This window comes from Geospiza fortis, unplaced genomic scaffold (genome assembly GCF_000277835.1).
Source record: "Geospiza fortis unplaced genomic scaffold, GeoFor_1.0 scaffold574, whole genome shotgun sequence".
Taxonomy (NCBI): domain Eukaryota; kingdom Metazoa; phylum Chordata; class Aves; order Passeriformes; family Thraupidae; genus Geospiza; species Geospiza fortis.
The window spans coordinates 522,332-542,201 of NW_005054539.1; the positions used below are offsets into that span (position 1 = coordinate 522,332).

Genomic DNA, 19,870 nt, shown 5'->3' on the forward strand with positions numbered 1-19,870 from the left:
TGTTGTAAGGACAGCAACCCAGTGATTACCAGATTTTTTTCCATTTAAAAATCACATGGTAACTGTTCTAGAAGCTTCTCTCCATGCTCCTGTGGCCATGAGAGCACAGCAGCACAAAGTGCTGGGCAGAGATATCTGCAATTCCTCATGATATGCCAGGTCCAGCTGCAGCAGGAGCTGAACAGCCTCACCTCTGCACAGCACTCAGGTAGACTGGGAATGCTTTATTCTATGCCTAATCTTCACAATTACCAAATTTTTGCATGGTCTTGCAAATTAGGAATCACAAAATGCCACTTATGAACAGGAATTGTTACAGGACTGGTGCCCAGCTGGTCTCTGAGATTTTAGCACTATTTCAGCATCATGCCAAGTCTTTGAATGTGACCTAGGAAAAAAATGGTGCGCTGCTAAAGCACCACTGCTCTGACCTGCCTTTTTGCTAAAACCATTATTTTTCTTCCTGAAGAAAACTTTACCCCTACAGAGGAAATGTAAATTACTGTTTTCTCCATGGCCATTTATTAAGTAATAACGTAAACCCAGTGAACATGCCTTAGTTAAATCCTCAATCTGGAATGAAGCTGGTTCTCAGAGGGAGTGGTTGCAAATTTACAACCTGCTTCCCTCTCCTTCAGTGCTCCATCTATTTTAAGCAATGCTTTAACTGTTTTGCCTTCACATAAACATTTTTTTCCTTAAGTGTTACCTTATAAGCCATTTATGTCTTCAAGAGTTTTTACCAATAAACGTTTTCTTTCTCTGTAGTATTTGTGAAGCAGCTATATTTCTTGATCTTCATAAAGGCCACGACTTAATTACTTTTACTCCCTTAATCAGGTGGTAAGCCAGGTCTTTATTTTGAAGTTAAAGCACTCCCTCTGCTGCTCATTTTTTGAGATGCAGTTTTTACAGGTTAACAAAGCTGAAAATATTTCAAATCATGTTTTGGAAGTCAACCTAAAAATTCAAACCATGTACCCTTCTCCTAGACAGAAAATATATGGCCAAAATGTATACATTGCTATAATGAACTAAAACTTATCTAAGCAAGTAATTATTCTGCCATCACTTACAAGGACAACGGAATTCCTGGAATCCTTAAATTTATTTGCACACAATTTATACCTATAAGAACAAAGCACATAATTACCTGCCTCCACTGCTTACGGCCTCTCCTCCTCTCTGATACGTTACTGAAAGAGTTAAAAATAAAAAGAAGGAAAAAACTTTAAAAATCATACAAGACTCCTTCAATAAGAGTATTTACTTTGCCTTTGTTTCATTTTAGCTAAGACAATAATTGTTCATTGTTTATACATTAATTCTGAGTCTCATTCTGCAAGCTACTGCCTTAAATCCAAGTTTAGACATAATACTTGTGTTGCTTGATAACTGCTAGTCCTAGCCCCAACAGGGTTTTATATTTCAGTTCTGTTCTGAACACACACACACACATGTATTGCTAAAGAAAGCAGGAAGCCATACATCAGGTTGAACTTATTCTTAACATAACTCTGCTGACTTCAGTGGAGTTACTCTGTGGAAGAATTTAGGTCATATATTTATTTCATGAATGGCTGGATGTTAAAGCTTTGCTCTACCTTATTATTTTGGCAAGATTAAAGAGGTATCATGATTCTATACCAGACCTTACTTCCAATGTAAATAATGGCTCTTTGCAGCTGAAGCTACTGCAAAAACAAATGCTCTTTCTGAATGCTACTGCAATACACTCAGGGAACAAGAACACCCTAGGAGTCCACAGAAGCTGCACATTTTGTAACAACTGGATTTATAAATTATACTAAATAATACAAAAATTCAAATATATAAATCTTGGTTAAAAAACAGTCTGGCAGAAAGAACACTTTCTAAATTAGAAGGAATTGTTTTTTCTAGCATTTCAAAAGTATTCTCCATGAACAAAGTGGATGTCCACATGCATTTGTTTGTTGGTGTGGATTGCATATCCTTCACAGGAAGCAAGATGTTTGAGAAATTAGTTTTTAGGATGCAAACATCCAAGAAGAAACAGTGCTATAAATTTTGCAGGTTTACATCAGATTTGGCAAAGGGTTAAGGAGACTGGCTCCTTGCATATGCTGATGGATTCTACACTTTCCAGCTAGGAATGTACTGAAAACAAGCAGCCAAATTCTGCTCTTTAGAAGAACTCCAAACTGGGAGTCTGCAAGAGAGAGATAAATGCTGGCAGTGATTACAATAACAGGATTAAAACGTAGGATGCATTCCTACAGGTAAGTCTTTTACTGTAGGTAATGCTAAAGAGGGGAGCCAGGTTCAATTTAAAGTCAAAGCATGACTGAGATTCTGGATTGAAAACCAAGGATTTTTTTCTTTTAAGTGTTTTACATGCTTTATGTTTTGCTGAATTTCTTCTTTAAAAATCTCAAGGCTATTTATTTTCCAGCTCTGACACATCTTAAGAAACCCTGATATTTTCTTTTAATGTTAAGAATCCATTGGAGAGAATAGATGTCAGTTTCCAACCTCTGCAGAATTTCAGTGGCGTGCTACGACGGAGATTACAACAGAAGCCCTCTGTTTAGCCAATTAAAGTAAGAGCAAAATAATAAAGAGTTTGAATTATTCTCCACTGAGGCACTCAAAGGCCTACAGAAACATTGAGGGCCACTCTGGCTCATGCTGAACAGGAAACAACTGCACTGAACAGAAGAGGCTGGCTTGTGAGAGCAGGCACCCTCCAGTTTGATGAACAGCACGTGGGGAGGGCTGACCCAGCTCAGCCCAGCCTGGGGGATGAGTGCAGGCACTCAGGGCTGGCTTCCTCTGTGGTCCAGCCTGAAGGATGCAACTCAGCTGCTGCACAGAGCCCACATCAGCACAGATTAGGAGCTAGCATTCCCTGGGAAACTTCCCAGAGCTGGGCTGGGTGGGTTTTACCCTGCCTGGGTCCACACGTCCTGCAAGTCTCACAGGTCTCTTGTGAAAACGGAGGATTTCGAACAAAGAAACAACCTGGCTGTTCACTCAGGCTAAAGGAAAAGCAGAACACTGATGGGTACAGAATGTGTTGGGTTTTATCTACTGCAGAGGATGAACTGCTCAGCTGCCAGACTGTAGGACCCACTGAAGGTCAGCTCTACAGGATGGAAAGGCTCTCATGGGCTTTGGTGGGCTATGGTTCAGATTATGTAGTATTTTGCACATTTCTAAACAAAACAAAACAGAAAGTGATTTTAAACTCACGCTGAATTTGAAATGCACTTCTTCTTAAGCTGAACAGGATCATGATTTTAAAATTTCATAGCAAAATACAATTCAAGGCAGCAGATTTGAAATGCACTTCTTTTTAAGCCGAACACAATCATTATTTTAAAATTTCATAGCAAAATACAATTCAAGGCAGCAGATTTGAAATGCACTTCTTTTTAAGCCGAACACAATCATGATTTTAAAATTTCATAGCAAAATACAATTTAAGGCAGCAAGCAAAGAATTCTAACTGCTGGAACACTTTGATTTTTTGTATCTTCCAAAGCAGACAACTCTGAGGCCACTGGATTAATGCAGATTCAGAGGAAAGAAAAGGAACAAATATTTCACCAGCTATAATCTCACTGCATCTCTTTCAAGTCAGCATCTGGGCTGTGCTAAGTCATTCATCCTCCACCAGAAGCACCTTTTGCACCTCTAGATGTGGGAGGCCACACTACTCCCTTGGAATATGCAGGAAAAGAGCCCAGGTTGTACAAACTGACAGGATCATGCTACAAAATGGCATGCTGGCATGGAATGGTGTGCTTTGAAATCGTACACACAAATAGAAAATATTGTCAGCCACAAAGCAAATGCACACTACTCAGAGAACAAATAATGATACCTGTCATTAATGACATTGCTTAAAAAAACCCTTCAGAACAGCTGGGCTGGTTGGTTATGTCAGAGAAAGAGAAATAGTACCACAAACATGCTTAAGTAACAAAGAAGGGGGGAAAAGTGCAAATATATACCTGTTGGTGTGAAGGTAAAAGACGGGACTGAAAAATCAAAACAAAATACAAACTGGTTATTAAGCTGAAGAGAGAAAGGGAAACATACCACATTAGTATAAATCTAGCAGACAGCTGAACATAAAACAAATAAATATAACTAACCCACTAGTTCAATCACATTGATATAAAAATAAAACTGAAATTGCAATTCAGAAAGAAGATTGTCTCTGCAGGTACTATTCTGAAAAAAAAAAAGGCAAAAAAAAGCAAAAAGCTTGGTATTCTATTGTGCTCCTGAGGGGACGAGACTGTGGTTTAGCCTTTCAAATCCTTCTCAGTTTGGTATTTTAAGTTGGTTTTTTTTTTCTGAAAATCCTAGCACAAACAAAACCCCCACACTGTTAATCATTCTAGAATGCAGAATGAAAAATTCCTTAACAAAGCCTTATCAAGGTCCTATTGAATCTTATCTGCAGTTCACTAAGTAAATGCTCATTACACTGAACTAATAGGCACGTTTAAGTATTCAGTAAGGAAATAATAATCATAAAAAGGAACAAAGAGAACTGCTGTTTTACTGCCTCTGAATCAAGAATGGCACCAACTCTCACTGCAATGAAGACACTAAAATCTACTGCAGCAATTAATTTTTGTTTTCAGAGATGAGACTGTTATACAGAGTACTATCTTTCTTTTTTAAATAATCACCAAGAAAAAGAAAAACCTCCCTAGATGTAACACCTTTCTACCTTCCAACCCTTGGCTTAAAGAGGGAAAGGTTAACAACGGAACAATGACACTGCTTGACAATCTTCTCTCTCACAGCTACTATAAATCCTCTTTGGATCAATAGGGTCTCTAATCCAAATACAGAGCAGCAGCATCTGCTCTTCCTATTAGCACATGCTCCCCCTCCTGTTGACAAGACAGTATCGTTTTCCTCTCACTGATGGCAGAACAAGGCTACCACTGCCCTTTCTGATCTAATCACAGTGAAAGGTAACAGAAACAATCAAATATTCACTAAAAACAGCCTGGAGACAGAAGGGGATCAGCAAAGCCAGAACAGAAATAAAAGGTTCTGGCTAAGAGAACATCTTCTTAATCTTATTTTTTTAAGAACTCTGAAGTTTGTGGGGACTGCAGTGTGTCTTGTAGTTGTAATTTAAGATACACCTTATTACCCCCTTTTTACCAAGCCAATTTATTTCCAGGGATATGGTACTAAGAAAAAGAAAAGAAAAATGGAGTATTTGGACATTTTAGGCTCCATTTGTAGCAAAGCTTTTTTATCTTGGGAATACCATAGTATTTTCTTTGAGCTAAGCCTTTTCACATAGTTAAGTTTAATTTAGTTACATTCAAAATATAGAACCATAGTAACAAGCTTTCATTAAAACAGAACGGGCATTTAAACCTGAGCTTGATTCCAAAGAGAATCAAGAACCTCAAAATAATTTGCAATCACAGGGACATGAAAAATAACCTTAAGCTACTGTCTCATTACTTTTCTGTGAGCTAAGGACTAAACCTAGTTTTCTTTCTTAAGGAACTGAGGAAGTTCAACTGAAAGAAATCTTATTGCTACCACATGAAAGAATGACTTAACTCTTAGAGCTTCTATTAATAAACTCTTCCAAGTGTGTAAGACTGCTAGTACAGCATGTATGTGTGGGAGTAGTGAAGTATTTTAACAGATGACAGGCCTGAAGCTAAATATAAAAATAAATAAATGCAAGACTGAAGAAAGTTTGGGCTTGCAGTGATGACCTGATGAACTGCAGAGTGGCAAACTACTTTGCAATTCATATTTCACTAAAGATAGGTTTTGTCTTTCAAGAATACTTGATACCAGAGATACATACCCTACTTTTCTGTACACTTCCATTTAAACTCCCCCTGAATGACACAAAAGATATTTTTACAGATATTGAAAAACACAGCTGTTTTGAACAATAGCTGATGTCACCGAAGTAAGCATTTTTAAGGACAAATTGTATGCCTTTTGCTTAATCATAGGTACTGGTGAAAGCACAGTGATGTTAGTGTGATAGAGCTGTAGAAAGGCAGTGTGGCAGCATGCTATTAGTAAAACAAAACAGCACAGGCCAGTGCAGTGCTACGTGGGGAGCTGTCCTGCCCTAAATCCCAGCAGAACACAGCCAAGGGTGCAATTCCTTCCCAATTCCCTTGGCTGCAACTCCACTACAACCACTGTGCCTGGAGCCCACAGTGAGCACTGGTACTTCAATAGCACCGAGGACATCTCAGCTCTGCAACACTCCAAACATATTTCCATGTTTCCACTCACTCATTTGCTATTTTTAGCACTGCTTCTTTTACACAGCAGCGTATTGCTGCTGTTTGAAACCATTTGTGTTGGATTTGCCTGTCTTGCCCATAACACATTCATTCTTGGGGACTGAAGAATGTAATCTCATGACACCTTTCATATACAAAGATGTGTCTATCTTTTAAACCTTGGCCTGTCTTCTGTTTGCTAAATGTCAAATATAACCCTTCTAGTTCTTCAAAAGCAGGATCTCCCATTTTCTGATTCATTCCAAAATTTATGGTTCTCACTCTACAGTTACCTATGAGGTATTCCTTTGAGATGTAATGAACTGTAGCTCATTGAATTCAGCTTTAATGTCCAGGCTTAACCTGGAAATTATTTGATCTGGAGGAGTCAAGTTTTTATTCCAGAAGATCTTCCAGGTAGAGATTTTAGTTTTGTTTGTCAAAGAGTATACTGAAAAGCACTGCTTTACCGCTGACAATGAGATATATAAGAGGTATCAATAACACGAAATAACATGGAAATAAGAAGTGCTTTAAGTTAGCCCCACTGCTGCCATTCTAACTAAACACAGATGCAGGATGGGATAGCCCCAGAACTCAGTCCCAGCCAAGGGTCTCACAACAGCATTTATGAAAAGAGTCTTGGAAAGCAGACTGACCATTGTGCTTTTGCAAACAGCCACACTTCCCCCAGAACAGGAGAAATTCAAGTACCCACACCCAAAGTGTTACTGCAATGGACACCACTGTTAGCACTCCCAGCAGCAGGCAAAGCACTGGATGAGGGGACATGGAGCTGCCATCCACTGCAGATGGCTCCTCTTAGCAAGGGCACCCTGGAAGCTCCTGGCCTTAAACCCATCTTTAACTTTCTCATTTGTAGGAGTATCTTTATAGAAAGCTACTCCTGGTATTCAGCTCAAGACTTATGCTCTAAAGCCAGACTTAGCACATTATGTAAATATTGCTGTTCTCTGCACTGGCTCCTGACCCACACTTCATGAAAGTACTGAAGCAAGCTGATAATTCCTTTTTTGAGCCTGAGAACAAGAAGAGACTGATGACAAACTAAATAGGCAGCAAACAGGCATTCAGCAGCCTGTTTGCTATCCTATTTCAGACTAAAACAGGTAATAGGGCACCTTTTCTGATACCAGCGTAGGTACTCGTGAGTCCATTCCTCTTCTTCCTGTGGCGATACAACCAGATGCTGAAGACCATGAGGATAATCCAACAGGCTGCACCAATTCCAGCAATAAAGGCAGGCTGCTTTACTACATCAGAAATCTGCTGGGCTAAACTGACTTGATCTTCTGAAGACACGGGGTTTCCATGAGAATCTGAAACAGAGACACCCGTAACAGCCAATTAATTTGAATGAACAGCTGTAAAAGACAGCATGAAAAGAGCTGACATAATTGCAGTCCAGTTTCCCAAGGTAAAATCCTTAAGATTGCTCTTGAAAATCTCACTTTTACAGGTCTAGACAAAAGTGGTATGTTTTCTGTACAAGACAGATACCTCCAGTATCACTGACTTTCGTTTGCTCACAAACGCTGCTAAAATCAGGCTACCACCTATACAAGTAAAAAGGCTCCTAAATTACAAACCTGTGGACTGCTATTTTTTTAATTTTTCTTTCATTTTAAAAAAGAAACATCAGCTTCAGAAAATTATTCAGAAAATCAGCAAAAAACACACCAAGTGAGAAAAAGCTCTAGTATGAGACATGAGTAGCAATGTGAATGGGTACAAGTCAGCTCCCCAAACTTCCACTCCCAGAACTGACAAACAGTTACAAATTTAAACTGCATTCACATGAGGCTGGTATTGAGGAAGATATTTTAATCTAGCAGTTCTTGACAGATTACCTATATCTCGTATTATACAGTCTAATGTACTGCTTGCAGTCTCTCACTTTGACCTCAATTAAAAAAAGATTGAATATTTAAATGACGTAGAAAAGTAAAACTACAAAATAACCAATCCTGCCCCTGTAAATATGGATGAAAAAGCTAAAGGATAACTAAAAAATGATTTATGAATTGCTAAAAAAAGCCAAGGAGTTTCATTAGTAATGAACAAGCAGTGCTTTTAAAACCACTTTAGCCTTAAATATCCCACATCAAAATAAAGAACATGCATTTTTCCACAGACTATTAATTATTTTTTTCATAGAGACAGCACCTTTCAGAATTGGTCTTTTCTGCTGTTTCTTACTGAACTTTTGCAGGAACCTTCTGGGAACAGCAGTAAGAAGACTCAGTTAGTGACCAAGCTTTCTGACTGAAGTGAAGCAACTCAAAGCCAAAATTCTGCCTTCCTGATGCTTTACCACCACAGTGAGTGCTCACTGGAAATTTCATTACTGCACAGGGCATGGGCAAGAATTCAAAGCCTTTACTCAGAGCGGATATTGCTTTACACATTCCACAACTTGGTCTTTGAAATACCCACTTTTACTCCTGTATAAATGCAAGAGATAGGTGCTTTATACTATTGGTAGGGACATCAAATTCAGAATGAGAGATTAGTGCTTTAAGGAGAAAGGCGCTGTTATTAATTCTATTAATATGAACTACATAAGAAATAAAAATCTATTTGCTTAAAACCAGTATCTTTTCCCTATGAACTGAGCAGTGAATGGAATTTTTTTATGATGACAACTTGCATTATGCCAAAATAAGCCTACATAAAATATAAGAAACTGCAATACAAACAAGAGATGGAATCACAACAAATTATTTCCTCTGGAAAAGGATACCTTTTTGAAAGGAAAAGGTTAAATTAGTAACAGCTTCTCCCAGTGAAGGATTCCAGATTCCAGTTTCTGCGACCTTGAAGTCAAATATCAATTTTTCTCAGAAATCACCCCCACCCTTGACTGCTACCTTATTGGAAATTTTATTTCATTTTTCAGCTCCCTTTATCTTCTATGATCCTAAGTGCACTGCCTAGCCTAAAAGTTCACCAGGCAGACTCATTCTTTTCTTACTAATACACTCTTTGTGTCTGCTGGGTTTATGGATTTCACACCTATTTGTGCAAGGTTAAGATGGGTTGCTTCAGATTTTATGGAGACAGCCAAGTGAAGTTCCACACAAGTGGCCAGATGGGCTTAAATGTATAAAGTACACTGTGACCAATGAATTAAAGCTGTCATCTCATCTTTTGTCTCTCTGCAGCTGAGGCCATATTAAGATATGAAAACTTGTATCGTCAGTCTCCTTTTCAAAATGAGTAATTTCTGTGGTTTTAAACAGCTACAGTCCCTTATACAACTTAATGGAATAGAATAAAACATTTATGGAGAGCCTCTGGTCCTTAATAAATAAGAGTGATAAATATTCTTTTGTCTCATTCTTAAAATAGGTATTTTAAAACAATAAATCCAGGAGAAAAAAATAATCACAAGCTCAAAAACCAAATAAGAATGTTTTCTAAACATGTCAACAATTCAGTCATACAGAAACACAGCACTTTTATACACAGTCTGCATTGCTCAGTCAACATGTGTCTGAATATTATAAAATCTGGTAGAATCTTTGACTGTTTATTATCCTAATTTTAAATTAAGATTAATTTCATGCTATTATTTTACTTGCAAGTGTAAGAACAGCATAATAATGAACTTTCTTTTAAGAAATTAGGACTCTGGCACATTGAATATGGGTGGGCTGTTAGAGCCACTACATAAGCTGGTATATACCTATGCATATGGGAAAAAGAAAAATGCATCTATGTTCACATACAGTCAAATAAACAGCATAAGAGGAGATGGAAGGGCTTTCCAGAGGTCACACTTGACTACATCCTACTCCTCTTGTAATTCAAAATTAGCTAAATATAAAGAGAATGAAATTTAGTGACCTCCTCACCACTAAACACTTACAGGAACATTATCTTGGAAGTCTTTCTTTGAGAAGGGCATCTTCCCTCTCCCTAATAGCCCAGTGAGATCCTGAATGATCAGTCTTGGAAATAACTCTTGCACTTAAAAAAAAAAAACACCTAGTTTTTCTTAATCCAAGGAACATTCTGGAACTTTGACTGATATATCAGTGGTTCATAATGAACATTCCTGTTCCTGCTTGCACTCTTCAGGGAGTTGTGCCAAAACAATAAGGGAACATAAACATTCTATGGCAAAGTGCATCCCACTGCCAGAGCAGAAGCCCCAGCATTTAATGGACTTGGAAATGCCTCTGAGTTGTTGGAGCAGGCTGATCCCACAGCTCCCTGAAACCAGCATATTATCACAGTGACTCATCCCTTCTTCTACCCCAAGATAAGAGCTTGCTTTTTTTTCACAGATAATGTTGCTGTGGCTATTGCTCATAAGCTGTTTGATTTGAATGTCTTGAAGTTCCAAGCTTCAAACTTCAATGGAAACTAATTAGAATTTACATAGAGAAGAACTGGAACCTCTAATCCTCTAGTGTTAAATATTCATATAAATAATAATAATGTGAAAACTAACATTTAAGTTGCTAAACGATAAATAAAAGATTAATATCCATTTATTACTGTAATGCCAAAGATTCAAAAAAGACAGGAAATTCCAGGTTCAAAATTGTGAAAGTACCTTAACTTTGCCTTGTGCAAGTATAACCAATGGAATGGTACTTTTCCATATGTATGTCTCATTCAGTATACAAAATGTACAAACACTGAGTAGGAATATATAAATGGTGTTGACATTGTCAATTCTAGCAAATACAAACTTGCAAAACACCTGAAACCTGTAACATATTGTTTGAGTGTTATCTCAAATGTATGTTCATGATGCAATATGAAAATTATTTGGTGAAACATTACCAAGGTAAGAAGATGCTATTTTGTCTCCTTTCTAGATGTATGTTTCCCAAACTGATAAAATATCAATTGTGCACTTCAGTCTTATAACATACAGCCTGAGGTGACAGCACCAACCTGATTTGAAAGGGTTTGCTGTGAAGGGTATAAATAAAGATTACTTTCTTAAGTTGTTTGCAGACCACAAACAAAAAATATCAACGAAAAACCCCTCACAACTATCACACTCAAAGTACCTTTAGGGCTGACAGAATAATAACCTGAAGGCATGCTAGCTAGTTCACAAATCACATCTCCTAAATGCAGCAGTTAGAATAACAAAGATTCAATGAGACTTTCTTGTGTTTTGTACACTCGAGACATCCTCTGTTTGAATAATACACTCAATATTTATAGTAATTGTGCAGACATCTCTTAATAAATTACTGCATACCATATATTCACACAAATTATGTGTTTAGGAGTAACATTAACTGCAGTTGTGGGGCTTCTCAGAGCTGGTACCAGAAACAAATACATCACATGTTCCAATGTTACTACTTACCTGTCAACAAGCATAGGTAATGCTGCCAAGCTACCACAGGCAGTATCCCATCACTCTACAAAAGCTAGGCTACAGATCAGCAAAACATTTTTTGCTAATTCTCATCTTTCTGCACAGAGCATTTTTGTAAACAATGCCTTTAAGTTACATGTTGTGACAAGGAAATAAAAGGTTCTATTGAAATTCTGCGATTTTGTTTCTCCACCCCACATTGTTACAGGCATAATATAGTGAGCTGTGGCTAGGTCTCGTGAATTTTTTTTGCTTAACACTAAAACTTCTGCAGTCTTTCTTTATGTAAAACATATTTTCTTTTAAAACAAACAAACAAACAAATAAACAAACATTTTTTTCAGTCCTTGGAATTCCACAGAAAGCACTAAAAGCTCATGCAAAAGCCAAGATGCAAATTCAGAAGCTTCATGCAAGGTGTTTTAAGGAGACATATAATTTTTCATTGGATCTCTCGATTTTATGAATAACAAGCAAGTTATTTCGTTGGCTTGTCCCTGGTGGCACGGGAAGTCTGGGGTACCACAGCTCAGTGACCTGCTTCATGTCAGCAGGGACGTGGAAAATGAAAGAGCTTGGAGATTACAATTTGTACCTGTCTTTGTAACAGGTTAAGTGTGTGCACAAGGTCATTTATCACAGCTCAGCTGATGCGTGGGACTGCACTGCACGCCTCAGCTCCTGGGGAATCCAACTCCTCCTGTCCTCCCCTCTCCTTCTGGAAGGCTGCCCTGGAAAGGTGACACTTCCTCCTGTCACACACCCCACTGAGGCACTGCCCAGGCATGTCCCAGTGTCACAGACCTGGGAGCATCCCACACAGGCTCAAAGAGGAGACCCAGCCATGGCCCACTCTCATATTTTTGTGTGAAAAACACATTATAAGGAGACAGACATTGGATTTTAATGAGAAGTTCTTATTTAAAAAGTGAACCTCAGAATCACACAGTATATTCTGTTTTCACACATGGAATTCCTATTTATTTTTTTTTTTTTTAATGAAGGATTGCACTAATTCAGGCATCAGGAAAGGAATAGTTGGGAGCAGGGTCAGAAATATAGTAACTCGAAGCTGTCACACAGTTCTTAGAGCACATACATACAGCATGTCAGGACTGTTTCAAACCTTCTACAAAGAGCATCTTAGTCCTCTTTCCTCCCCCCTCCCTGGGCTCGCTTCCCTTTCTCTGTAACAATGTAATTTATTGCTGGTGAAAAGTGCCAACTGATGACATCAACAAATTAATTTTCTTTCTTCAGAAATCTACCCAAAAAACTCTGCTCCACCCCCGCGCTGGGAGCACTTCTAAGAACTAGGAATCCAATTCCTTGAGGGGGCTGGAGAAGAACTTGCATCACAGGGCAGAGTTGAATAATCTGCAGCCATTCTCCTACCTGGATGATTTAGGTTGCTCTGTGCTACCAAAGAGTGCTAACACTTAAATTTAAGCACTAATTTTCAGCAGCCTCCTGCAGTTGCTGAAAGGGTTGTGGCACCATCTGGATATTTCATCGTTCTGTTTCTTGTTGCATGGATCTCCACAAGACTCCTGTCTCCACATCTTTGCCATCTAACAACCAAATTATGGGATTTACTAAAATACACCTGGATTTGGCCATGCCACTTAATTAGAGGCAAGCAGTGAAAGCAAACTCCAACCATGGGGAAATATGTGCATTCTACCAGACTTGCACGCCTGAACACCTTTCAAAGTGTGGGATCTCTTCTTGTTTTCTAACATAGTAACAATAAAGGCCAGGAACCCAGAAGTGGGCAAAAACCTTACCCTGACAGTCTGATTTGTTTCTTTTTCCACTTCACAAACCTCAAAGCGATTAAGTTCCATTATAAAATTCATGTTCATTTATAATTTGCTTATCATCAGACAAAAGGGGGAAAAAAGAAGTGGTTATGGAGTCCTTGGCTCTGAAGCTTTGAGGTTATCCTCATAAACCTCACTAATGCAGAAGTTTCAAAACCTAAGCCATATAGAATAAGCTTGATTTTGACTGGCTGTAGAAAGCTGTGAATGTTAGCTGGCTGTAGTGAGGAACAATCCAACAAATAACTACATGGCTTTCCTGCAATAACTCCATACTAATGGAAGACCATACAAGCTGTGTGCAATTTTATTGTAAAATCTCCATCAATGTAATTGGGAACCATATATCTGTCTAATTTAAGTAAGCTAAAGATGGCCTTTCTTTTAATACCTAAGGAAATGTACAAGTAATTTTCCATATTAGTTGCTCTGTCTTGTTTTCACATGCTCTTAATTATAGATTTTTAAATACAACAAGTGAAATAAGAAGGTAGATCTACTAATGATACAGAGACAGAGAGGACATAAAGTCCAAAGCAACATGCTGAGCTTGCTTTCATAATTATACACTGTAATGATAAGGTATTTTGCTCCAGGCATACCATAAAGCAGCATATGACTATACTTAAAGTTACTTTAAATAATCCTCAGCTAACCAATAGCAAAGATGCATTTTTCCCAGAAGCATCCAGGAGCAATGTCCCTGGTCAACATTTATGACAGCGGTGTTTGGTGTAAATGAGTTTAGAAGGTCAAATTTTAGTAAATTATTTGTGTACATCTTTTTCCCTGTACTCAGGTTATTTACTAGCTTTCACACATAGTTGATATTTATTGTGCCTAATTTTAGGATGCTTGTTTTTTTGCTTCAATAATGATAAAATGTGGTCAAGACAAATTACATCCCTAAGGTGGATCAACACGTGGTGATTCATACTCCCCTACAAGTTTTCAAGGGTGAAAATTCACTTTGAAAAGTCAACAACTAAAAAGCACTGTTGAACTGGGAGATTTAAAAACACCCCTGTGTTGTTTTAATCCCACGTTTAGAATGCAGTTCTAAGGCAAGTTTAAAAACCAGAAATGCCAAACCCTGCTATTCCTGAGATCAAGTAACACTATCTATTTCACTTGTCTCCGAAGTATTTCTGGTGCCATAAAAGACGAAAGCAAACAAACAGAAATCACCCACACCAAGAGGCAGGATTACCAGGAAGCTCACCTAGCTGGATAAACTGGGGATCGCTTTTCACCCCAGGTCCTGCCCCAGTGCTGGCAGCCACTTCCACGCTGTATCGGATGCCGGGCACGAGGGAGGGGATGACCACGGAGAAGGTGGTGCCATCCACGGTCTTGTTGATGTGGTATCGGCTCTCATTGCCAAGGCACCAAACCTGCAGGCAAGCAAAGGCAAGGTAAGTGCTCAAAATTCAGCTCTGAAGGGGAAGAAGAAGGGAAGTTGACGCATTCTTCTCTTCTAGGTGAAGAAATTTAGACTTTTTCACTGTTCTAACATCTGCAGTTGTGGATTGCTGTCCTTGCCCCCCCATGAATACTGAAAAGACACTTCTTGCTCCAATGAGCTGCTCCAACTACCACCATTATGTGGCTGCATTTCTCTTCACAGAGAAAAGCAAGGCACAACTTCCCAAAGATATTTTCTGAGAATCGCAGTGAGGAACCTCAGAGAAAGAAGAAACAATTCTTATCTCATTTGCTGCTCCTGTATTGTGCCAAAGCAGAATGCAATATGGAGATTGCTTACCCAAAGTGATGGGGTTTTGTTTCCTTGACCGGTCAGGGCCAAGAGCATGTGCAGACAGGTGGTGAGAAAACAGTCACAAAATTTTGTTCAGTGGAGTTGAGTGCTTGTGCAGGTTCAGTTTAGGTGTAGTGTAATATAGTATAGAATAATATAATGTAATATATTGTAATATAATATAACATAACATAATATAATATAATATAATATCATAGAATCAAATGCATCATTTCCTCCTCTCGTCAAGGGGTTGCTGCTTTTACCATACCATTATTTGATGAGTTTATCACCATTCATTTAGAGTTCAACAAGTGCTAATTAAACTACAAGCACAGAAGAAATGAGGGAAGCCCCACAGCCAAGAACTGTTCACATAAACAACAAAGTAAGAGCGTTCAGTTAAATGAATTTGCAATTCTCTTCTTCAGGAATTATGTGTCACTCAAATGCACAAGCAAGTCTTTCATCACATGACATCTTAAGGGAACTGATGTCATGCTGGAATCCAAATGGTTTTGGTTTTTCTTTTTTTTTCTTTTTTTTTAGATGGCAGCAAGGGGCAAATATTGAGTGATATGCTGTTGTCTAATCGAGACAACGGCATGATATCAGATCTCACTTTTTGGTTGAGACCAAGATACAGTTCTAGTGACTTCAAATCACAGCTTCATATATTACATCAGTGACATTAAATGGCAAGGAGAAACAAAATGATGAGATATCTTTATCTCTTTAGGCCTGAACCACTGATGTGGCAAATGCTTTTAGGAGGATGGCTGAACTCCCAACTGCTATTCAAGGTGAAGTAGTAGCTAATCTACATCTGCTAAAAAAAGTCATGAAGCTGTGCCTATTTCCTTTTTGTGCCTTTTCCACAAATGTTTTGCTCTACAAAGAACATCTATTCAGAAAGTTAAATTAGTTAAATTCAATACTTTATCTGTAAAGAAGCAAACTTGGCTGAGAACAGCAGCATATCAGAGCCTGGGCCGATTGTACATGGGAGGGAAGATTCTGCTTTCAACATATGGAGCTCCAAAAAGATTTAGTACCCAGATAGCTGCTTTAAATCCCTGGTGCAATTCTGCTGCTGTGGAGACTGCCAGGTGAGGGGGATAGACTTTCACATGTAGAACAATTGCTACAGCCCCTTCTGTACAGCTCTTTCTGCCTGGACACTGGAAATTTTATCTCACCTTCAGGACATTATAAAGACCCTTTTTCCTCCTCTGGATGCCACGGACTGCAACAAGGCTAGTGGGACACTGTGAGGATGTGAAATGCATTTTAAGTTCCTTTGAAATTGAATCCCAGCACAGGATATGTGTAAGTGCTGCTGCAGAGCAGGTCAGAGCACATGAAGGGAATCTCTTTTTTGTGTTCTGACACTACATAGAGACTGTTTCAATCAGTGCTAGGGGTAACACTATTACTAATACTGCTCTTGAATCCTAAAGGATGGGCACAAAAATGCTGTTATATAAATAAGAACTCAATTAAGTGAGGAACAAAAGATTCAAATCTACATTTGGACTTAAGTCAATTTCACAGGAATTATTCCTGCTACCTTGTAAAATGGTGCATGTGCAAACAATGAAACATTTATTTCATTATGAACTTGTAATCATGAACTACTAATTCAGAAAAAAAAGCTTCTGTTTTTAGGCGCTCAAATACATGGAGAAGTGCATGAAACAAGAATGTCAGGTCAAACATTAAGTTGCTCAGTACTTGCCACCCTACATTTGACTGTATACATAAATAGGCAAGTGAAAATAAACCTTTAGAATGTTATAAAAGAAGAATGAATTCACATTATAACAGACATGTACGGGAAGAGAGAATTAGTAGAACAAGAGAATTTATAACTTTGTGTTAGGGAAGGAAAAAATTACTTATGCTGTGAATTTGAATTTCTGGGGTTTTGTGTATGCTGCTGACAATTCTTCAATTAAGATAGTATCCTTCTTCCTATTTATTTTATCCTTTAATTAAAGTAGGTACACTCTTGCCTTTGATCTGAGCTGCTGAGAAAATAATGAACTGCCCCACATATGCATACTTTTTTTTTTTAATTTTCTGAGAGAAAAGAGAAGATAGAAAAACAAAAGGGGAAAAGAGAAAATTTCACAAGTCTTCTATTTGAATTTTTTTCTTGTTATTAGTTCTTAATCTAAAATCATCAGTTCTGCATTTCAGTAGTTTTTTTGACAAAACCAGTAATTACGTATAGCACCTTCAGTAGGAATGGCATATATATTTTCACAGATATTTTTTTATGTTGTTTTTCTGTCCATGGTGAAAAGCACAAAGGAAAACAATGGCATCAATGCAACAAATACAGATGCAAAATGTGCCACTGTGCCATCTACTGCTAAATAAGCACTACAGTGTGCTTGCTCCAGCACCTGGGAACCTGTCACCTCAAAATCCTGGGATTTGGGAGGTGGGGTATGGATAATATCCACTCAGAAATGTGAATTTACTGATTTTTATCATTGTTTCATTGCAACCTTAATATGCTTCTGATGCAGTTTCTTGTTTTAAATAATTCTCAAGGTCTGGCTTTAAATAAAATAACTTCACAAGTATTTTTTCCAATTACATTGTATTATATATATGAAACTAGGTCATAAACAGATTTTATTTTACCAGTTGACCAGGTTCTGAAAAGGGTTTTATTATTCTAAATTGACCATGAAGCTTATAAATCTCTTCCCTTTCCCATTTTTACTAGAAGAAAAAAAAATCAGAATGAATTTTGATGGCTAGGAATATAGGTTTATAGCACTGTGTTTAAACCTAAAAAATAGCCAAGACATTCTCATTTAAAAGATTTTCTCAATAATGTGCATTTGAAGGGGACTAAAACCAAAGCTCCTGCTCTTCCATGGTTACAAAGCTTACTTGATATCTACATTTAAAACATCACTAGCTTGCTTAGGAAAAATAAACTTCATTTACTTTGCTATGTAAATTATCACCAAAAAATTTGAAATGCAAATACAGCATGTGTTCATAAATGAATGACAAACAATAAATATTTTTAATGTGCTTTCAATTTGTCTAAAATTAAATAACATAATGAGAACTGTCTTTGGAAGAAAAGAAAAAATTTCTATGCAGGAATAGATTTATTATCATAGAAGCACATTCTTTCCTTGAAAGTTTTCATTTGTTTTAACTACCCAGTTATGCATAATTTACTCAGATCTTAACACTGTTAATTATTATCTCTGAGCTTTTCAACTCATTAAGCCTGTTTATATTTACTACCTTGGCCAGTGTCTTAGAGTCACAAAGTGGTTCTCAAACAGGTATGATTCCCTCTCCTCCTTGTGTGTGCTCTTCCCAAGTCATAATGGAGGCAAGGCAGGAGCTGTTTTAATTAAGTGTTGACCCTTTGCTTTGATTTATGGAGGCTGTTTTAATTGCCTGACACCACCTAGGCAGAATCACTAAAAAGATGGAGTTTGATTCAAAGCTGTGACTTTCTCTCCCATTTTCTCTGAGTAACCAGAAGATGGAGCCAAGCACTCACGAACAGCCCTTCCCTCACAACCTGGCCACGTTCCCTCTGCCAGGGGACCCAGCCGTGCCAGCAGTACCTTATATTCCTGAACCATCCCGTTCTGGTTGTCCTCAGGGGGTGGCTGCCAGGTGACCACGATTGCTGTCCCGTTCCCATCGTTCTTAGTCACTGAAACACTCTGAGGTGGAGCGCTGGGAGCTGTTTGTTCAGAAAGAAGAATTGAATGGTTACGTCTGTCACACCCACAAGTGAATTTGTTCAAGTGGAAGATGCTTTCTGGGCTCTACAAATGCAATATTTTCTGCCCCACCCATCACTGAGGGCAGTTTGTGTCCACAAGATGAAGTGATATAGAAGTAAAATGTATGACCCAACAACCAGGCTCTGAGTTCTGCTGTAGTTTTGCTGTCCGGGACAGGAAAAGTAACACTCCAAATTGTACTCTCAGGTATCCATTACCTGCATGTCACAGTTCTGGGCATTGAGCTCCTCACTGGTCTCAAATCAGCTCACCCAGGATCAACAGTTTTGAAGAATAAATCTTATATAGTCCCCAGTCTAAATCTCAGTTCCTCTAGTGTGTGAAAAATAATGAGTAATACAAAACTTACTAAAATCTCGACATAATGTGTTAGTATTAACATATTTATAATAATAATAATTTATGTTTTGAATTTGAAATAATCCTTCTAAAAAGTGGATGCTTAGCTGACACAGTATGAATGCAGCTATGCATACCTTTTGAACCATGTGCAGCAATAAACTGGAGCTACACAGCATTTCAAATGGGGGAGGAAGATAGCAAGGGAAAGGTTGCACATCCTAGCAGAAGCACCAAAATCCCTATTCAGAGGCAACTGGCCACTTTGCATACTTATCATGCCTGTGCAGCAACAAAAAGAAGAGCTTTATGAACCTTGTCTTTTTAGCACATGTATGAGATGGAAATACATAATTTAGTCCACTCTATCCGTTGCCCTCATTCATCTTTCCATTTTGTCTCACTGATTGATCCACATATAAAAGCCTTCTAAAAACCGTGGTTTTCATTCCCCCAGCTACACTGCTTTGATGATTTCTGTGGTGTCTGCTATCTACTCA

General features: G+C 38.1%; 1 protein-coding gene across 4 annotated transcripts in view; it reads right to left on the reverse strand.

Annotated features, from left to right (window-relative positions):
* Nucleotides 1-19,870, reverse strand: part of ROBO1 (roundabout guidance receptor 1) — a 295,059-nt gene that overhangs the window by 31,277 nt on the left and 243,912 nt on the right. For 3 of the 4 annotated variants that reach the window (XM_031063881.1, XM_031063880.1, XM_031063883.1), the window contains 5 exons: nt 18,846-18,967; nt 14,698-14,869; nt 7,424-7,621; nt 3,999-4,025; nt 1,154-1,196 (listed from right to left, as the gene is read on the reverse strand). In XM_031063881.1, the coding sequence (XP_030919741.1) occupies nt 1,154-1,196; nt 3,999-4,025; nt 7,424-7,621; nt 14,698-14,869; nt 18,846-18,967 (562 nt within the window). The remainder of the gene's footprint in view (nt 1-1,153; nt 1,197-3,998; nt 4,026-7,423; nt 7,622-14,697; nt 14,870-18,845; nt 18,968-19,870) is intronic. The other variant, XM_031063882.1, reaches the window with a different exon arrangement.